The sequence below is a fragment of the Erinaceus europaeus genome, chromosome 10 (assembly GCF_950295315.1).
Source record: "Erinaceus europaeus chromosome 10, mEriEur2.1, whole genome shotgun sequence".
Taxonomy (NCBI): Eukaryota; Metazoa; Chordata; class Mammalia; order Eulipotyphla; family Erinaceidae; genus Erinaceus; species Erinaceus europaeus.
The window spans coordinates 104,011,000-104,028,589 of record NC_080171.1 but is presented as its reverse complement, the minus strand read 5'-3'; the positions used below and the strand labels follow the sequence as shown (position 1 = coordinate 104,028,589).

Here is a 17,590-nt window from a genome sequence, read left to right as displayed (position 1 = left end):
CCCCTTCCCTTGTAGGCTGAGGTTTGACCTGGCGAGAAGAGTCCCCGGAGGTGAAGGCAGAAACTGGGGGAGCTTGGGGTGGGCGTTTCCACCCGGGTCAGATGTTTGCGACCTGAGCCGGCCGGGCTGTGTGGGGTCACGCGATGCCCTGGAAGCGGGGCTGCAGGGACGCTTGTGATCATTAAAAACTTTAAAGGGTGCAGGGCCTTGAAGAGCTGTGTTTCAGATGCTCTATAAACTGAAGAGTGAGATTAGTGAAGTTAGGCACAGAGGGAAATCAGTCATTCTTGCAAGTACTGCCTTGCTGGGTTCCAAGAACCCCAAACTGAGCCACAGGTGTCACTTCATGCCTGACTTAACAAGTGTGTGTGTGTGTGTGTGTGTGTGTGTGTGTGTGTGTGTGTATGTGTGTAGCAGAGAGGTTTGCAAGGCCTGCCCTCCTGGGGCTGCTTTACTCTACACACATATCAAGCAGGTGACTGTAGAATTTGTTACTTAATCTGGGTGAAGTGCTTCTGGGTGAGGTGCTTCTCAGAAATAATGCTAAGGAGACTGTCGATGAGGGTGGCCTGGCCCAGCTGGGCCAGAGTGGGTAGGAAGATCTGTGAGGAAGGGCATCCTGGTTTGAAGCTAGTGGATGTGTTTACACTTTAGCCCTGAGTGGGATTTGTTAAAATCCCCAAATGTCAGAATACCAAGAATATAAAAAATAGGGTCACGTGAGATAACTTAACTGCTTACCATGCACTTTGCCCAGGTTCCAGCCCTGGCATGCCACACTGGGAGAAGCTTTGGGGGCTGTGGTCTCTCATCTCTTTAGTCTCTGTATCTGAAAAAGTTGATCCAGAATGTTGAAACTGCACAGGCTCAAGGTCCTCAAAACACTCTGTTCTATACAGCTAATGTAATTGGTCCCGTGATAAGTGGATGCCAGAGTTGTAAATCCACACAGCGGGCACCTATGGTCTCCGGTAAGCCAGGTTAGTTCCCTGTGGAGAGCTTAGACAACTCAATGGTACTATGACCTTGGTGTGATTTGTTTTTTTTCCTACCTGGGTTATCACGGGGGCTCGATGCCTGCACTACAAATCCACCACTCCTGGTGGCCATTTTTTCATTATTTTTCCCCTTTCTGTTTTTATTTGACAAGACAGGGAGGGGAGATAGAGAGGAGGAGAGAAAGATAGACACCTGTAGAACTGCTTCACTGCTCATAAAGGTGGAGTGCAGGGACTCAGATCCTAGTCCTTGTGCATGATGATATATGCACTTAACCAGGTGTACCACCACCTGGCCCCTGGTGTGAATTTTTGTCTTTTTTTATTTTAATCTATCAGAGCATTGTTCAGCTTTGGTTTATAGTTTCCAGGTTCAGTGCTAGAAACTGAACCTGGAAACTTGAGCCTCAGGTATTAAAGCTGTTTGTTTAACAATTATGCTATCTGCCTGGTCCTTTGGCATAAATATATTTTGGCCAAGGGGGATGAGGGACCTTGACATTAGCTCCTTGGTGCATGTGAGCTCTAGACAGCAGCTACCCTGTGCACACAGGCTTTCCTAGCAGGCCATGTGACCATCCGTCTCCGATATCTCTCAGTACCTGTGTGCCTTCTGCACCCTCAGATAAAACCCCAGAGCTGTTAGCCCTGCTCTTTGGGTTTGAATTGCCCAATCCAGCCTTGTGTGGGAATCCACCCACTCCCCCTACAGACCCTGATAAAGGGCTATGTGGCAAGTCTTGTCTGTCAGTCTGCACTCAGTCTTGGTCTCCCGGTACAACCCTAAATTGCTGCTTCAGGACCTGTGAGTAATGAACTTCTGTATTTCAGTTCTTCCTACGGTTTGTTGTGGGACCTCTGCTTATCTCCAGCCCTGTGTGCCTCTTAACACGTGCTAATTTAATGGTCAAAACACAACCCCATCACTGCCAGAGGTCACTCAACAGAAGCAAGGTCTGAGCCCTCCTCTCCCCTGAGCCTGGATCCCGTAAACTTCCCTGGGCGGGGTGTGTGTAGTATTTTTTTTTTTGCCTGTAGGATTATCACTGGGGCTCGGGGCGCCCGCACTGTTCCGGGTGGCAGTGGATCTTTTCCATTTTTATTGGATAGGACAGAGACATTGAGAGGAGAGGGGAAGACAGAGAGGGAGAGAGAAAGATAGACGCCTGCAGACCTGCTTAGAAGCTTGTGAAGTGTCCCTGCTGCAGGTGGGGAGTGGGGGCTCGAACCCAGGTACTCGTGCTTAGTCCTTGTGCGCTTGACCAGCTAAGCCGCCGACCGGCCCTGTGTGTAGCTGGCTCGTGCTGCTCCTTCATCAACTCCACTCTGTCCAGGGCCCCGCACCCCTCACCCCCTCAGCGGAAGCTGCCAGTAGCCTTCCTGGCAGGGTTACTGTTACCTCTGGCTACATGGCTGTGACCTCTTGGAAGTCTCTACTTCTTCACACTTCAGCTCCTCAAACATTCACCGAGGGCCTGGGGGAAACAGTACTTGCGGTGTGTGTGCCAGGCACTGGGCTGCATGTGGCACCTGGCAGGCCGGGTCACGCTGGCCTGGCTCGGGCTGCCCAGTGCACAAGTCTAGAAAGTCACGCTGGGGGCCGGGTGGTGGCACCTGGCTAAGCACACGTTACAGCGGGCAAAGACCTGGGTTCGAGCCCCCGACCCCCACGCGCAGGGGGAAAGCTTTGCGAGTGGCAAAGCAGCACTGCAAGTGTCTCTCTGCCTCTCTCCCCCTTCCCTCGTAGGCTGAGGTTTGACCTGGTGAGAAGAGTCCCCGGAGGTGAAGGCAGGAACTGGGGGAGCTTGGGGTGGGCGTTTCCACCCGGGTCAGATGTTTGCGACCTGAGCCGGCCGGGCTGTGTGGGGTCGCGCGACGCCCCGGAAGCGGGGCTGCAGGGACGCTCGCCCATCACAACCCTCTGCTGTGGGTGGGGGCGCGCGGGGCGTTGGGAAACCTGGCAGCCGGGGCCGACACTGAGTTGTACCCATCTTTTGCGGCAAACATGCGGTGCCAGGGACAGCGGGCGCCCCGGAAAGGACGTCCGACAAGTATCACATCAACCCTCCAGCAGAAACAGGGCCGCCGCTTCCCGCGGCCTCCCGCTCCCTGGACCAACGCACGCATGCGCGGCGCCCACGGACTACAACTCCCGCCGTGCACCGCGCGTGTCGCCCCCGGCCGACCCGAGCGCCTCCCGGAAGTGGGGCTCCGGGGGGCTACCTCGGTTCTTCGTGCGGGGGCGGGCGAACGTGCGGGTTTGGGAAGGCAGCTGGAGCCAGGGACCCCATGCCGGGGAGCCGGGCCGGAGATGGCTTCCGGGGCCGGCAACTGCGAGGGCGCGGCGCCCGAGGCGGACCGTCCTCACCAGCGGCCCTTCCTCATCGGGGTGAGCGGCGGCACCGCGAGCGGGAAGGTAAGGGGCCGGGCGGCCCGGGGCCTGCTGCCCAGTCACCTCACCCCGCTCCCCAGCTCCCCAGCTCGACCCAGCGGCCACCCCGGGTCGGGGTGCAGGCCGGGGAGGGAGCGTTTGGCCTGGGGACCCCCTCCGCAAACCTTGGTCCGTGCCCCGCCCCCTCCGCGTCCCACCTGTCCGGTCCCACCTGTCGCCTCCCACCTGTCGCCGTACCCGTGAGCCGCCCGCGGGAGGAAGGGCCGCCCGCGTCCAGGCCGGGACGTGCGCTTCTAGGCCGGGCTGTTTCTCTTTTCCAGTCAACGGTGTGTGAGAAGATCATGGAGTTGCTGGGACAGAATGAAGTAGACCACAAGCAGAGGAAGCTGGTCATCCTGAGCCAAGACAGGTTCTATAAGGTCCTGACAGTGGAACAGAAGGCCAAGGCCTTGAAAGGACAGTACAATTTCGACCACCCAGGTAGGTCGAGACCCCAAAGGGGTGTCTTCGGACTGGAGAAAGCCAGTCGCTCCCCCGAGGGCCCTGTGCACACACTGCTGTGCATGCCTAGCGGGGGAGCAGCAGTGGGGCGACTCCCCCAGGTCTAGTCACAGGGAGATGGGTGAGTGACTGGCCCTGCCTGCCCCTGCTGGATTTCATTTGGGCCGGCTTCCACCTTCAGTTCTTGGGGTGCACAAGGAGCCTGACAAGTGTCCACCCAACTGATTATTTCCAAGAAATAGAAGCAGAGGCCTACTCTGCCTACCGAGCACTAGCCACCAGGAAGCCCCTGTCCAGGTACAGCTAGGACAGGCCCTTCCTGTTGTTTGCAGACCACGGAGGGCCCTGTTGCTTCCAAATACTCCTTTGGGCCCTTGGTACCTTGAGCCAGCTGGCTGCCAGTCTCTCCCACCAAGGGATATATGAATTGTTTTGCCTTTTCCATCTCTGCAGATGCTTTTGATAATGACTTGATGCATAAGACTCTGAAAAACATTGTGGAGGGCAAAACTGTTGAGGTCCCAACCTATGATTTTGTGACCCACTCAAGGTAAGTAGGTGGTTCCTGGGAGGAGAGAGGCTGGGAGTAGATGAAGGTACCCCTAAGGGATCAGGAGGGCTGCCCCATGAGTCTTTGGGCACCCCTTTCCCCACCTCCCCATGTCTTTAGCAGAAGCCATTTTGTGGTCTGGTCTTGCAGGTTACCAGAGACCACAGTGGTCTACCCTGCAGATGTAGTGCTGTTTGAAGGCATCTTGGTGTTCTACAGCCAGGAGATCCGGGACATGTTCCACCTGCGCCTCTTTGTGGACACCGACTCCGACGTCAGGCTGTCTCGAAGAGGTAAGGCAGATGCGGGGCCTCTCTGTGCTGGTGAAGCTGGACGCCAGGCCTGAGCCTTGAGGGTGGCTCCCTGCTTCTGTCACTGCAGTTCTCCGGGATGTGCACCGTGGGAGGGACCTGGAACAGATCCTGACCCAGTACACCACTTTCGTCAAACCAGCCTTTGAGGAGTTCTGCCTACCGGTACCATCTGCCTTCCCTCCCTCTGCGGAAGGGCATGTGCCACCAGTTCTGCCAGAGCTGAATCACAGATGAACTGGTCTGGTTATAAACTGAGACAAGCTTTGCCCATTATGCCCAGATGCCCCAAGGGTAGTTTCAGCTTCAGCATATTCTCTTGTGCTTCCCAACCTAGGAAGGCACCCACTCTTCAACATTCATAGCAGCTTGTCCCTCCTCCCCTTGCCTCCTCCTCCTGTTTCCAGGTGATCTTTGTATATTGTACATTTTGTAGTTTACAAATCCCCCCTTTTGTTTTTAATGTCAGCTACTTAAGGAAATGGATTTTTGTCCATCCACCATCCAGAGTAGTCAGAGGCAGATAGCAGGCGTAGTCCTTTTGCATCGTGTTTCTCCAGGCTGGTTTTGGTTGTGAAGGAGAGTGGCTGCTGTGCAGCTTGTTTTCTTTCAGCCTGCATTTCTAATTCAATAGGACCGGAAAGAGAGGCGCCTGTAGTCCTGCTTCACAAGCTCGTGAAGTTTCCGCCCTGCAACTGGGGTGGTTTCTAACCCTGGTTCTTGCACATGACAACATCTGCACTCAACTGGGTTTGCCACCACCTGGCCCTCATATTTTGCTTCTTTTAAGGTTTAAGGAAAAAAGCACTGAAGAACCAGAAACAGGATTTCTGCTTTAGTATTGTAGGACAAAAGCGTTCTCTGCTGCTATTTAGAGAAAACACTGGGGTGGGGTTGCTGGAGATTGAACCCAGGGCCTCATTCACCTAAGGCATACTGTCTACCACCGAACTACACACACAAACACACCACAGCCTGAGCCCTTTAAATAACCATGATCTGAATCTCACTAACCTGATGTGTTCCCACCCCCTTTTTGCCAGCCACCATCTCTCCTACCCCCAACCCCAATTGTCTGCACCCCCAGAGTGAGCAGACCCAGTAGAAGTCATCTTGGCCTTCGCATGCTCATACCTTCTGTGGGACTCCACTGCTGTCCTCAGGAATTGTCCCAGCTGGCCTCTGTGGCTTGTCTCTTAGATGTCCTTTTGACCTAGATCCACACACTACTACTGCAGAAGTGTTTATGACCTCTCCCTCAACTTCTCTAGCCATTTTACCTGATTCACATGTTTTTCCTGAGCAGTACTGGTTGGAGCCTTTCTCCATGGATCCTGTATTTTCTGGGTTCTCTCCTTGCTCTTCCTCAAGTGCCTAAGAGTAGAAAATGTTACCCAGTGTGGTGACAAGATGAGATAAATGGATGGGAGCAGGGACAATAGATGTCCTTTTCTTTCTGGCCTCCAGGATTATCACTGGGTCTCGGTGCCCGCACAACTCCACTGCTCCTGGCGGCCATTAATTGGAGAGAAATTGAGGAGCAAGGGGAGATAGAGAAGGGGAGAGAGAGACACCTGCAGACCTGCTTCACTGCTTGTGAAGTGACCCCAGCTCCCCGGATCCTTGTGCTTCGGACTATGTGCTGGTGCCTGACCCCTCCCTCCCCCCCATACCCTTTAAATAGTAATTCTGTCCTGTTCTGTGTTCCTCCTGGGTTCTGATTCTGTTGGAAGGGCATTGTGTGTGTGGCAGAGCATCACACAGCCCTGGGCCTTGGGAAAGGAGTTGTTACCACAGAGAGCTGTCCCCTCTCTGGTGTTCATGGGAAGTAATTAGAATAAAGAGCATGTCAGACACCCCAGGGAGATGACCCCTCTGGCTGGATCATTGTCTGCCAAGTTGAGGACTGCCCAGTTCCCTACTCTGTGACCAAACATGTACCCAGGATGGCTCCCCTGCCACTGCATGTAGCCCCAAGTTATTTGAGCCCATGGGTGGGGGTAGGGGGGAGAGCTTTGTGACACCTTCATTTTTTATCCTGCAGACCAAGAAGTATGCTGATGTGATAATCCCTCGAGGAGTTGACAACATGGGTAAGAATAGGCCTATAGGGTGCCCAACCCTCCATAGTCAGGGGCACTGCCCTGTCCTCACTCTGCTACCCAGAACCTTGATGCACAAGGTCTGCTGTGTCCATCTGTGGCACAGGTTTCCAACAAACGTAGTTTCTAATTCCATGAACAGTGCAGCAGTGCTATGGGATCTCTCTTATGTTCCTCGGAAATAAAAAATGAAAACACTGGCCTAGGAATAGAAAACTATTTTTAACAACTTTGACAGGGAGTCACTTGTGAGTAGAATATTTTAAACAGGTTTCGTTCACACAAGGCCTCGAAAACTAAGCCAGTACGTACATGCAGCCAGTATTCGTCTTCTCTCTGTTAAGACTTGCACTTCAGCCTGTGCCTACAGTTCCCCTGGGCCCAGCAGCCCCTGGCCAGGAGCCCCTGTGGGAGGTGCAGCCCTCTCCAGCTTTCACTGGGCAAAGCACCCGGCTGTGCTGATTCCATTCTTGTCCCTGTGCAGTTGCCATCAACCTGATTGTGCAGCACATCCAAGACATACTCAATGGTGACCTCTGCAAATGGCACCGAGGAGGGTCCAATGGGCGAAGCTGCAAGAGGACGTTTCCCGAACCAGGCGACCATCCTGGGGTGCTGACGCCTGGCAAACGATCACACCTAGAGTCCAGCAGTCGACCGCACTGAGCAGTGGGGTGCTGTCCCCCAACTCTGGAGCAGGTCTCTCACAGATACATGTTTGGTGTCTGGGCCCAGAGGTGCCCACCTGCTCTATAACAGTCACCCACCACTTCCCTGCCTGGGGAAGTCTGGCTTGGGGCAGTGTTAGGGTTGGCGGGCTCACCACCAGTCAGGGATACTTGGACACCTATGCAGTCAGCTTGGGTCTGACAGCATTCCTGACATCTTCACCTGTTTCCTCATGTTTGAGGGTTTCAGAATGTCTGGGTCACTGAGAAATGCCACAGAATGTGTGGTTGGCCAGGATTAACACAGGTCTTGTATTTGGAGCACATGAAAGGAAAAAACTAGGTATGTTTCTGACAACAGATCCATAGGGAGATGGTTTTTCTAGTGTGATCTGATTCACATGCACATATCTAATTGAAACAAAAGCCTAAAGAGCCAATCTTTCTCTCTTTTTACACACCATATAGCTGAATGTTTGGTTTGGTCTGGTTCTACCTTATACCACCGTACTGGTGGCAGCCTGTTAGCCTTGTTTCGTGACACACACACACTTACAGTGGGTTATGATCTAGGCTTGGACATGCTGTTCTAAAGAGCCACAGAGAATCCTCCTGTCTTGGTTCCAAAGGCAGAGCTGGGGAAGGAGCTCTGGCACAGGCACCCTCTTAGTCAAAATCATCACAGATAACAGATCCTCCCGTGTCTATCGAGGTCCTGCTCCCCCTACAGGAGCCCCTGGAGCCGTGTGCTGCCTGGACACGCTGCCCCAATTGTGTTTAGGGCCAAATCAAAGACGTGACCTCTAGCCAAGATATGCCAGACCAGAGGCAAGTAAAGCTGTTGCCCATGCCAATGTTCCTGGGAGCTCTGGTTCCACACACAGCCCCTGTGGTCTTGTCCTGATTTGTTTTCCCTCCCTTGTGGTACCTGTTTCTGCAAAGCACTCTCTTTCTTACCAGCCAAGGTGCATGAGCACCTCTGGTCTCATCTGAGTATCATTAGCTACACAAGACATGACGTTCGTTTTGGGGCTGGTTCGAGAGCTATGTAATTGTTTTGTCAATATGTTCTTTGGGGAGAAAATAAAGAAAAACAAATACAAATGCCATTTGTCCCTTTTTTAATTACACAGAAGGCACATTCAGAACAGGAAATGCATAGGTGACACAAAACTTGACTAACAGTCTTAAAATCCTATGGAAGGGCTTTAAAAAGGGTCAGCAAAAGGAGACACATGGTCTCCTACAGTGACCCACGTTCCTGTGCCTCATAGAGACTTGCTGATCAGTGGCATGTTTAATCCAGGAGACAATGGAAATTGTCCTCAAGGTTCCTAAGGGACAAGGGCTGTAGTTCTGCAGGCTGAGTGGGTACCCGGAGGGCAAGCCAGACTCATCCATCAAATCCTCAACTTGCATCTCAGCTGGACCCTAACTCACCTGCCATAACCTGACACCTTGGTTTTCCTGTCGTAGCCCCCCATCAGTCCCTCAGTGTGTCTCGGTGTGGGTTTTCTCAGGAGTTAGTGGGTATGGAGGATTATGTTCATTACTGCCTGGGAAAAATTATGTTAAAAATGATGTACTCCTCAGAGGACTGTTCAAATGACACCATAATGAAATCCTTGCTGAGTGTGTCTGGCCTCTTAAGTGTAGAGCTATTCTGTTAAAAACAGACATTTATAAAAAAGATTATTCTACCTTGTCATAACCCTGGCTAGGCCATTCTCTGCCACATTTATATCCTAGTATTTTCGGATCAAGATGTCCCAGCTATCTTTCCAACGAAGGGCCATGAGTTCACTTGGTGACAGTGACCTGTCCCCGTAGGTTAGTGGGCGCAGCATGTTAAACATGTGACAGGCAGAAGAGTACCAGGCGACAACCAGAGCACTGAAGAGGCTCCTCTGGAGCTGAGACCTGTGAGTCGGAGCAGAGCAGAAGCCTGAGGGGTGCAGGCTAACCCTCCCCACTCCCTGTCCTTTACGCCCCTCTTACCTCCTACTTGATGGATGGCATTGCCCTCACTGCTAGAATTTTTACAGCTTCTCTGCCTAAATTTAGATGCTGCAATGCTGTCTCTTAAGCCAGCCAGCATAATCACATACTATCTCTCCTGAGGTCTTTGGGGTTCTTCACACCCCAAATGTCAATTCCATAACCCTGTGCTCTGGTCTCCAGACAGGTCTGCATCATGCAGAGGCCACTGGTGTTTGTGAACACACCCCATATGTCCTTGTCCCTTGCCTTTGCCCTGGGGTTTCCTAGCCTTTTTTCTGTTCATGTCCTCATCTTTCTGTGCCTGTCCTTGTCTGTGCCTCTTGTGAACACAGCCCATTTTTTGCATGAAAACATTAACTCAAGATACACCTGGAAGTCTCACTTACCAGAGAATACTTCCCTGACAAGGAGACCCCCAGGTGTAGGTACAAAAGTCCCATACCTGCACAGATGCTCACTGATGTGCTGCAGGACCACGGGAAGCAGAAGGATCTGGAAGGTGAGTGCAGGCAGGTAGTGGTAGAGGAAGAGCGTCTTCTCCATCAGAAAGAAGGGGAGGTAGTTCACCGCCCAGCCTCCAGCACAGAGAGTCCCAGCTGACACCCAGCGCAGCCAGGCATCTATGAGACAGGTGAAGGCAGGCTGGTCTCAGTCTGCATCTTTGCACAGGGACCTCCTCAGATGGCTTGTCACTGACATACAGGCTCTTGTCTTTTTAAAAATTTTTTTTATATTTATTTTTCTCTTTTGTTCCCCTTTTTTTTTATTGTTGTTACTGATGTTGTCATTGTTAGGACAGAAATGGAGAGAGGAGGGGAAGACAGAGGGGGAGAGAAAGATACCTACAGTCCTGCTTCACCGCCTGTGAAGGAACTCCCCACTCCCCTGCAGGTGGGGAGCTGGGGGCTCGAACCGGCATCCTTATGCTGGTACTTGCACTTCGAGCCACGTGTGCTTAACCCACTGCACTACCGCCCAACTCCTAGGCTCTTGTCTTTATGATACACACATTTGGTTCTTACTCCCACCAACCCTTCACTTCTCTGTAGAAAACACAGGTGGTCATAAACCATCTGGGTCCTTCTTGCTAGGTCCTAACCCATCCTTAGGAGGTGGGGGGGGGGGTGAGAAGGAAGGCTCAGGCTCAGGCTCAGGCTCTCCATACTTACTATCAACCACTGGCTTCACTCACCCAGCACGCACCTCAAATTGGCTCTGAACTAGGGAGGAGCGGGGATTCTGGAGATAAAGGTCTAGCTCCCAGATAGCAGAGAAAAGGGACCACTCTCCCTTGACGATCTTGAAGGCCGAGCCCTGCCTGGGGTGTTCTCCTTTTCTATTTAAGATAGTTTTAGGTGGTTTTCTCTTACTTGCCAAAAAATGGCATCTGACCAAGCTTATTAGCTACTCTACCCCATTCAGTCACTTTCAGGGTGGTGAGACCAGCATAAGACTGCACCCCTATCTATGGATGGGGAACTAGTTCCTGCTATCATCTGTGCTCCCAGCAGAGCCACCAAATGCTAAGTGGGAAATGAATTAAAATGTATCTTCTCTGGGGAGATAAAAATAATTTCAGTTCCCTCATTATAGCAGCAAGAGGTTGAGGTCACCTTAAGGGGCTCTGCTCAAAGCATTAGGGGCTTGGGTCAGGACCAGAAGGTAAGAGGGTTCAGAAGAAGTCATGCACAACCATACTAACCGTCGGGGAGGTCATGGATGTTTCTCCGGCGTCTGAGCAGATACCAGAAGAAGAGTAAGGTGTATACCAATGTGGCCAGGCTGGCTGAAGCCCAGATCACTAGGTTCCCCAGCAGGTGGATCTGAGCCTACGAGTGAGCACACGGGCACACTGTCACGCTGTGTCCTGATTCACAGTGAAGACACAGTACACTCTGGTCTCTAGCCCTTACATTTACAATGGACATCATACTCTCAATGAAACCCTTCCTAAAACTGCTATAGTCTCTGCTTTGTCAGCTGAAACAAAACTGGGAACAGATGGGATGTTTTTCTTAAAGACAGGGCTCACTGAGGGAATGGCACCGGGTTCACAGGGAATCTGTCCCAGACCCTCTGTTTTAGAATGAGAAAAGCGAGCATTTTAGCAGTACTTGTTAGGACATTAGGTACTTAACTCCAACAGTGGCTTGTCCACCAGTGGAGACACGGTGTAGGTGTAAGTACACAGGACTTGTAAGCACAGTGCCTTGCAGAGAAATCAACCGAGAACATCCTTAAAATTCTCTTGCTGGGGCTGGAAGATAGCTCATCTAGTAGACTGTATACCTTATCATGCATGAAGCCCTGGGTTTGAGCCCTGGTACTACAAGGGAGTACCACAGCACTGGGGTGTCTCTCCTCTCTGTATCTCTCAAACAAACAAACAAGCAAACACCCTTTTTGCCAGGGCAGGGGCAATGCATTTCCACAAAAGCAATACAGCTGGTTTCTTGTGACAGACATGTGAGGAGCCTGCTCCTGACATCTGAGGGAGGAAGAGCCCCTACTGCCAAGGTGTCTGCCAAGCACCAATCAAGGCATCTGTCAGGAAAGGCTCTGGGGATACCTGGACTTGGGGGGAAGCAATGGCTACTCTGGATGGCAGAGGAACTCAAGGTAACATGCAGCATCAGCTAAAGCTGACAGCTACCCCACTTACACTGGTTTTGGGGTGTAACCAGTAAGCGATGTTGGTGTCCAGGGTGACCCAGTCTAGTGGTGTGGAGCTGTACTTGTGCTCTGAATCCTCAGCCTTCACTGTCAGCATCCTCCACTGTAATCAAGCCAGAGCGCTCCGAGTCACAGGGACGGTCAGCACCACCCCACCAGGGAACCTACAGTAAACAACAGCCCCTACTCACAGAGTTGAGCAGCCAGCCTCTAGTTCACCTTCTGTAGCAGAGACAGTATGGCAGCCCTATGTGCCTGCTTGTCAGGAGACCTGAATTCGAATCTAGCTGTTCTAACCTAGTTGTGGCTGTACCCCCCAAAAGCGCCCCCCCCCCCCCGGGCTCTGGTGGCTTAATCCAGAAAAATTGACATTTGTGCTTTCCAGAACACACTGTCTGGTCCTGACTTCTCTAGGGCTTCATTATGACATGGGGGGACGTGGTCACACTACGCTGCTGCAAAACCTCCCTGCAAAGCCACAGACATGGGGCCCACAGTGTTGTCTGTATCATATACAGTAAAGGGGGGACAAGCTCTTCTTGGAGCTGGGAAGGTAAAAATCCAGAGCACAGTGCTTGCTTCGGTGAGCTACCGGCTCCAAGGAGCAAAGTCATGGTTCCCTCTGCCCGCCTGTCACCTGCAGCTCTGAAAATCTGGCCATGAAGCTCAGGTTTCTGCTGATGTCGATCTGAGTAGGTGTGTGCAGCTCCAGCTCTCTCTCCTTCTGCTCCTGACCTGAGAGAACATACCAGGACCCAGAAGGATACAGGTCAGTGCAGTGAGGGCCAGGCTTAATCCTGGGCTAAGCGCATGGCAAAGTGCCACACTACCCAAGCCCCACAGCCACGTCTGTCCAGTGGCAACACATCACCCAGTTCTCCCACACCCACGTGGTCTTTCCACTCTTGGAAGTCACAGCTGGCCTTCCCTTCTAACAATGCCTCCAAATAAACCTCTTTCGTCATGTATGTCTGGGCTGGGTAGAGGGAGGAACTTACTCTGGCCATACCGATGCTCCTCCACATTCCACACCATGCTCTCGTGGTAGCCCCGCAAAGGCTTCTCCCCAACGACCTCCAGCTGCCGAAACCCCCAATCTGGAAGATGTGCCCCACTCAGCTGGCAAAACCAAGGAGATCATGGGATGTGACGGGGAAGAGGCAGGAGGCTACCAGCTGGTGGCTTTGTTACAGCTGACAAGGCTCCTCTGTGGGTCCTCCCACTAGCAGTTCACTGTGTGAGACTATGAAGCCCCCTACCTTGGGAGTAAACACTTAGCCTGAGAATATGGTAAATAGTCTATGTGAGCCTAGGTAGGCCATGAGTACTTTTACCTTCAAGATGGCGGATGTGTTCACATGCACCAAGCGCACCTCTGATAGGATGGTCTTCCAAATTTCCCCATCCGACTCTCTATTTACAATGTCCTGTCAAAGCAGAATCTGTCAGTTATTCTTTTTTTTAATTTTTTAAAATTTTTAAATTTATTTCTTTATTGGGGAATTAATGTTTTACATTCAACAGTAAATACAATAGTTTGTACATGCATAACATTCCCCAGTTTCCCATTTAACAATACAACCCCCACTATGTCATTCATCATCCTTCATGGACCTGTATTCTCCCCACCCACCCACCCACCCCAGAGTCTTTTACTTTGGTGCAATACACCAATTCCATTTCAGGTTCTACTTGTGTTTTATCTTCTGATCTTGTTTTTCAACTTCTGCCTGAGAGTGAGATCATCCCATATTCATCCTTCTGTTTCTGACTTATTTCACTCAACATGATTTTTTGGATGGACCTTGAAAAAATCATGTTGAGTGAATTAAGTCAGAAACAGAAGGACGAATATGGGATGATCTCACTCTCAGTCTGTCAGTTATTCTTTTGCAAATTTTCTCATACAGGAAAACCAAGACCACAAAATGACAAAAATGATTACATGAAGGACAAGTCCATAGGGGGAGAGGTAAGGGACCCTGGGTGCCTCTGAAATCTTGGTGACCCCCCCCACCACCAGGGTCAGTGTCATGAAGCACAGCAACTCCCACGGGCAGCACGGGGGAGGGGGCCACATACCTCCATATGCCCCCTGCCGTTGCTCATCAAAGGTTCAGGGTACTGCCACATATGAAATAGCTCAAGAGATGGTTATAGACCACCCAGACCACTATTTAAGGAACAGGTGTGTGCACGCAGGTGCATACCGATAGCAGGTTATCTATCAGCACACTTACATATGCTATCATCAGGTAATCAAAACATCTCAAGAATATCTCGGTGTAACCCCCTATAAAGTCATAGTGCCACTGACTAGAACCAGGGAATCCAAGGCATGGGGTGGGAGCAGGAAAGAGGAGGCCTGGCCAAGAGGCCTTCTGTGTCTCCTCCCTGCTTGGTCCAAATGGGCTTTAGTTTCCATTAATATGGCTGAATATCCTACCAGAAGGGATGAAAGAGGTGCACAGGGAAGAGAAAGTAGCAGAGAACAGGAAGAAGAGGAGGAGGGAGAAGAAGAGAAAGGAGAAGATGAGAGGAGAAGGGGAAGTATGACAAGAGAAGGAAGACAGGGAAGAAGAAAGTGGGCACGGCCTATAGCAGCAGCAGCAATCTCTCAGGAAGAGCCCCCGTGTGTGGGTGGGGGTGGGGGGCACGGCCTATAGCAGCAGCAATCTCTCAGGAAGAGCCCCCGCGTGTGGGTGGGGGTCACGGCCTATAGCAGCAGCAATCTCTCAGGAAGAGCCCCCGCGTGTGGGTGGGGGTGGGGGAAGGAATGTGGGAGGAGGATGGGAAAGATGGGTGCACACACAATTATCTGCAGCACAGAATATTAGAATATTACCCCCCATAAAAGCTAGCCTCCACTATGTCAAGCTGATATGTCACTCACACTATCAAGAACTGAGAAGCAAACGACAGAGTGGTAGAGTGGCTGGCTGCACCAGCAGGACCTGGAAGGAGAGCCCGAGTCATTACAGAGAGACTGTGACTCACCTCTGGAAATCCAGACACCTTTCTCCTGCCCACTTTCCAGTCTAGAGAGCTAAGTATCCCCCCAGGGAAATGGTAGGTAAGGCACTGAGTAAAACAGGTTCTTCTGCCGCAGCCTGTGTGCTCAGGTGACTGTGGTAGTGAATCGTCACCAGGAGCAGCCATGGGAGCCACAGAACCCAGCAGGGGACACTAAGCATCATCTGTCATCTCCCGTGGGCACAGAAACCACCCAGGCTCCCTAGTTCTGAAGACAGAAAGTCTGTTCCCTGGAAAGTAGTAGGCTGTCAGAAAGGCTGTGACATTTTTGTACAGAAAAACATAGAAGAAATATGTCTTGACTTTGCTGACAACCCAGTTATCTCTAACACTTAAAAAAAAAAAAAAAAAAAAACTTATGTAGCGCAGCGGGTTAAGCGCAGGTGGCGCAAAGCGCAGGGACCGGCATAAGGATCCCGGTTCGAACCCCGGCTCCCCACCTGCAGGGGAGTCGCTTCACAGGCGGTGAAGCAGGTCTGCAGGTGTCTGTCTTTCTCTCCTCCTCTCTGTCTCCCCCTCCTCTCTCCATTTCTCTCTGTCCTGTCCAACAACGACGACAACAACAATAATAACTACAACAATAAAACAACAAGGGCAAGAAAAGGGAATAAATAAATAAATATATTAAAAAAAAAAAAAAAACTTAGGGGGCCAGGCAGTGTGCACCTGGTTAAACACAAAGTGTACTATGCACAAGGACCAGTTCAAGTCCCAGCTCCCTATCTGCAGGGGCTCTTTATAAGTGGTAAGTCAGGTCTGCAGGCAACCATCTTGCTCGCTCTCTCTCTCTCTCTCTCTCCCCTTGCCTCTCAATTTCTTTCTGTCTATCCTGTCCAGTAAAATGGAGGGGAAAAATTGGCCCACCATGAGCAGTGAGTTCCCAGTATGGACACTGAGCACCAGTGAGAACCCTGCAAATAAATAAATAAATAAATAAATAAATAAATAAATAAATAAAGTAGTTTTCTGAGACAGAAATCACAGTACCACTCAGTTCTGGATTAAATGTGGAATCTCTGAGGCCTCAACACATGCAAATCCTGTTCTCTTTAACACCTTGACCTATCTCTCTGGCCCTCACTGATGCTTTTTATCATTGAGAATCACTGACTTGGGGGCTAGGAGAAGGCTCACTTGGTAGAGTACATTCTTTACCATTCATAAGGACCCACATGGGAGCATGAACAAAAGGGAGGCTTCACAAGCTGTGGAGCAGTGCTGTGGAATCTCTCTTCCTTCTCTGTCTTTCCCTCTTTGTTTTTCGTCTTCTATTAAAACACTGGTAGCATTAAAAAAAAAATCACTGATCTAATTTCACATCTGATTCAGAATTCTACCTGGCAGTTTCTAATGTTGTATGTATAAAGTTTGCATCCCTGCTAGACACCTGGTCACTTCCCATAGTACTCACCAGTCTCCAGAGGTTCTGGGCTGGCATGGAGATGTTATAGTCGACATAGCAGGACACCTCCTGTGAGTGCGGGCTCAGAGGGGCTGCCACGTCATGCCTGGAAAGCAAAGCAGAGTTCAAGGCAATTCCTCAGGCTCTTGGTAAAGACACTGTGTATCCTTTTATGGGGCCAATTTCCATAAAAGTGATTGTTTTCTAGAAGCAAAGCTAGCTCAGGGAACTTGGCCCTGCGGTCCCACCACTAAAGGGCTTGGTGAGAAATGAAACACTGAAGGCAGAAACACTGCAGTAACCACCATTCTAGGGGAACTGACAGACCTCAGTCTAAACCAGCTTGGCAATGGCCAGGGCACCAAGGATACTATGTAGGAAGACATGGTTGTTTCCTGCTGTGTCAACCCCCCAAATTTATACCCACTCCATCTTTGATCTGCTCACTGTTGCATTTTGTCACATGATTCAGGCACAGTGAGAGACAGGAGATTCCACAGAGAGCAAGAACACAGTCCTCGATCCCATACACCCCACAGCACAGAGGATGCTACCATCCACACCATGCATGGGGTTGCTCTACTTAAAACCCTAGCAGGATGGACAGCACCAGGAGACACTTCCTGCTAAAGGGGACAATTCAGTGGACACCTAATCAGAGTTAAAGCAGAAGACCCCAGGCAAATGGAGCAAGTGTGATAAGCCCAAAGGGCGGCACATAGTCATTTCCAGGACAATGGGAAGTGGACTGAATGAAGCTGATTTCCTAGGACCCATAGCCAGTAGAGAGGTTGCAGTGTCTCTGAATGTGACCATCACATTGGAGGACTTAAGTGACTTGTGTGTTTTCAAAGGGAGAAGAAAAAAGCCTCATCTGGTCAGTTCTGAAGATGGGGACAACTGACCAGAGTTACCAAGGGAAAAGGCACGCAGAGTCCAGATCAGGCTCTTTCTAGGGA

The 17,590-nt window shown here is 51.0% G+C and overlaps 2 protein-coding genes across 6 annotated transcripts in view; one reads left to right on the top strand and one right to left on the bottom strand.

Moving 5' to 3' along the window:
* The first annotated feature begins 2,986 nt into the window (after positions 1-2,986).
* Positions 2,987-8,626, top strand: UCK1 (uridine-cytidine kinase 1). 2 transcript variants are annotated; one of them, XM_016191382.2, is made up of 7 exons: positions 2,987-3,414; positions 3,711-3,870; positions 4,345-4,441; positions 4,661-4,734; positions 4,823-4,917; positions 6,797-6,845; positions 7,339-8,626. In XM_016191382.2, exons 1-7 carry the CDS (start codon positions 3,004-3,006, stop codon positions 7,518-7,520), a joined length of 1,068 nt encoding a protein of 355 aa, XP_016046868.2. In that variant the 5' UTR covers positions 2,987-3,003; the 3' UTR covers positions 7,521-8,626. The 2 variants fall into 2 exon arrangements, with proteins under 2 accessions (XP_016046868.2, XP_007530380.2); XM_007530318.3 differs by having other exon boundaries at positions 2,996-3,414; positions 4,592-4,734.
* The window catches only part of POMT1 (protein O-mannosyltransferase 1), a 27,879-nt gene continuing 18,915 nt past the window's right edge, over positions 8,627-17,590 (bottom strand). For all 4 annotated transcript variants that reach the window (XM_060200431.1, XM_016191381.2, XM_060200433.1 and 1 more), the window contains 8 exons: positions 16,641-16,737; positions 13,531-13,623; positions 13,195-13,315; positions 12,834-12,931; positions 12,186-12,299; positions 11,226-11,352; positions 9,966-10,143; positions 8,627-9,442 (listed from right to left, as the gene is read on the bottom strand). In XM_060200431.1, the coding sequence (XP_060056414.1) occupies positions 9,268-9,442; positions 9,966-10,143; positions 11,226-11,352; positions 12,186-12,299; positions 12,834-12,931; positions 13,195-13,315; positions 13,531-13,623; positions 16,641-16,737 (1,003 nt within the window). In that variant the 3' untranslated portion in view covers positions 8,627-9,267. The remainder of the gene's footprint in view (positions 9,443-9,965; positions 10,144-11,225; positions 11,353-12,185; positions 12,300-12,833; positions 12,932-13,194; positions 13,316-13,530; positions 13,624-16,640; positions 16,738-17,590) is intronic.

Excerpts from the sequence above, each read along its gene's own strand:
- UCK1 (XM_007530318.3), top strand. The coding sequence starts at position 3,004 with ATGCGGTGCCAGGGACAGCGGGCGCCCCGGAAAGGACGTCCGACAAGT. Across the intron at positions 4,735-4,822 it reads CGTCAGGCTGTCTCGAAGAG|TTCTCCGGGATGTGCACCGT; the intron begins GTAAGGCAGATG and ends CTGTCACTGCAG. Across the intron at positions 6,846-7,338 it reads TCGAGGAGTTGACAACATGG|TTGCCATCAACCTGATTGTG; the intron begins GTAAGAATAGGC and ends GTCCCTGTGCAG.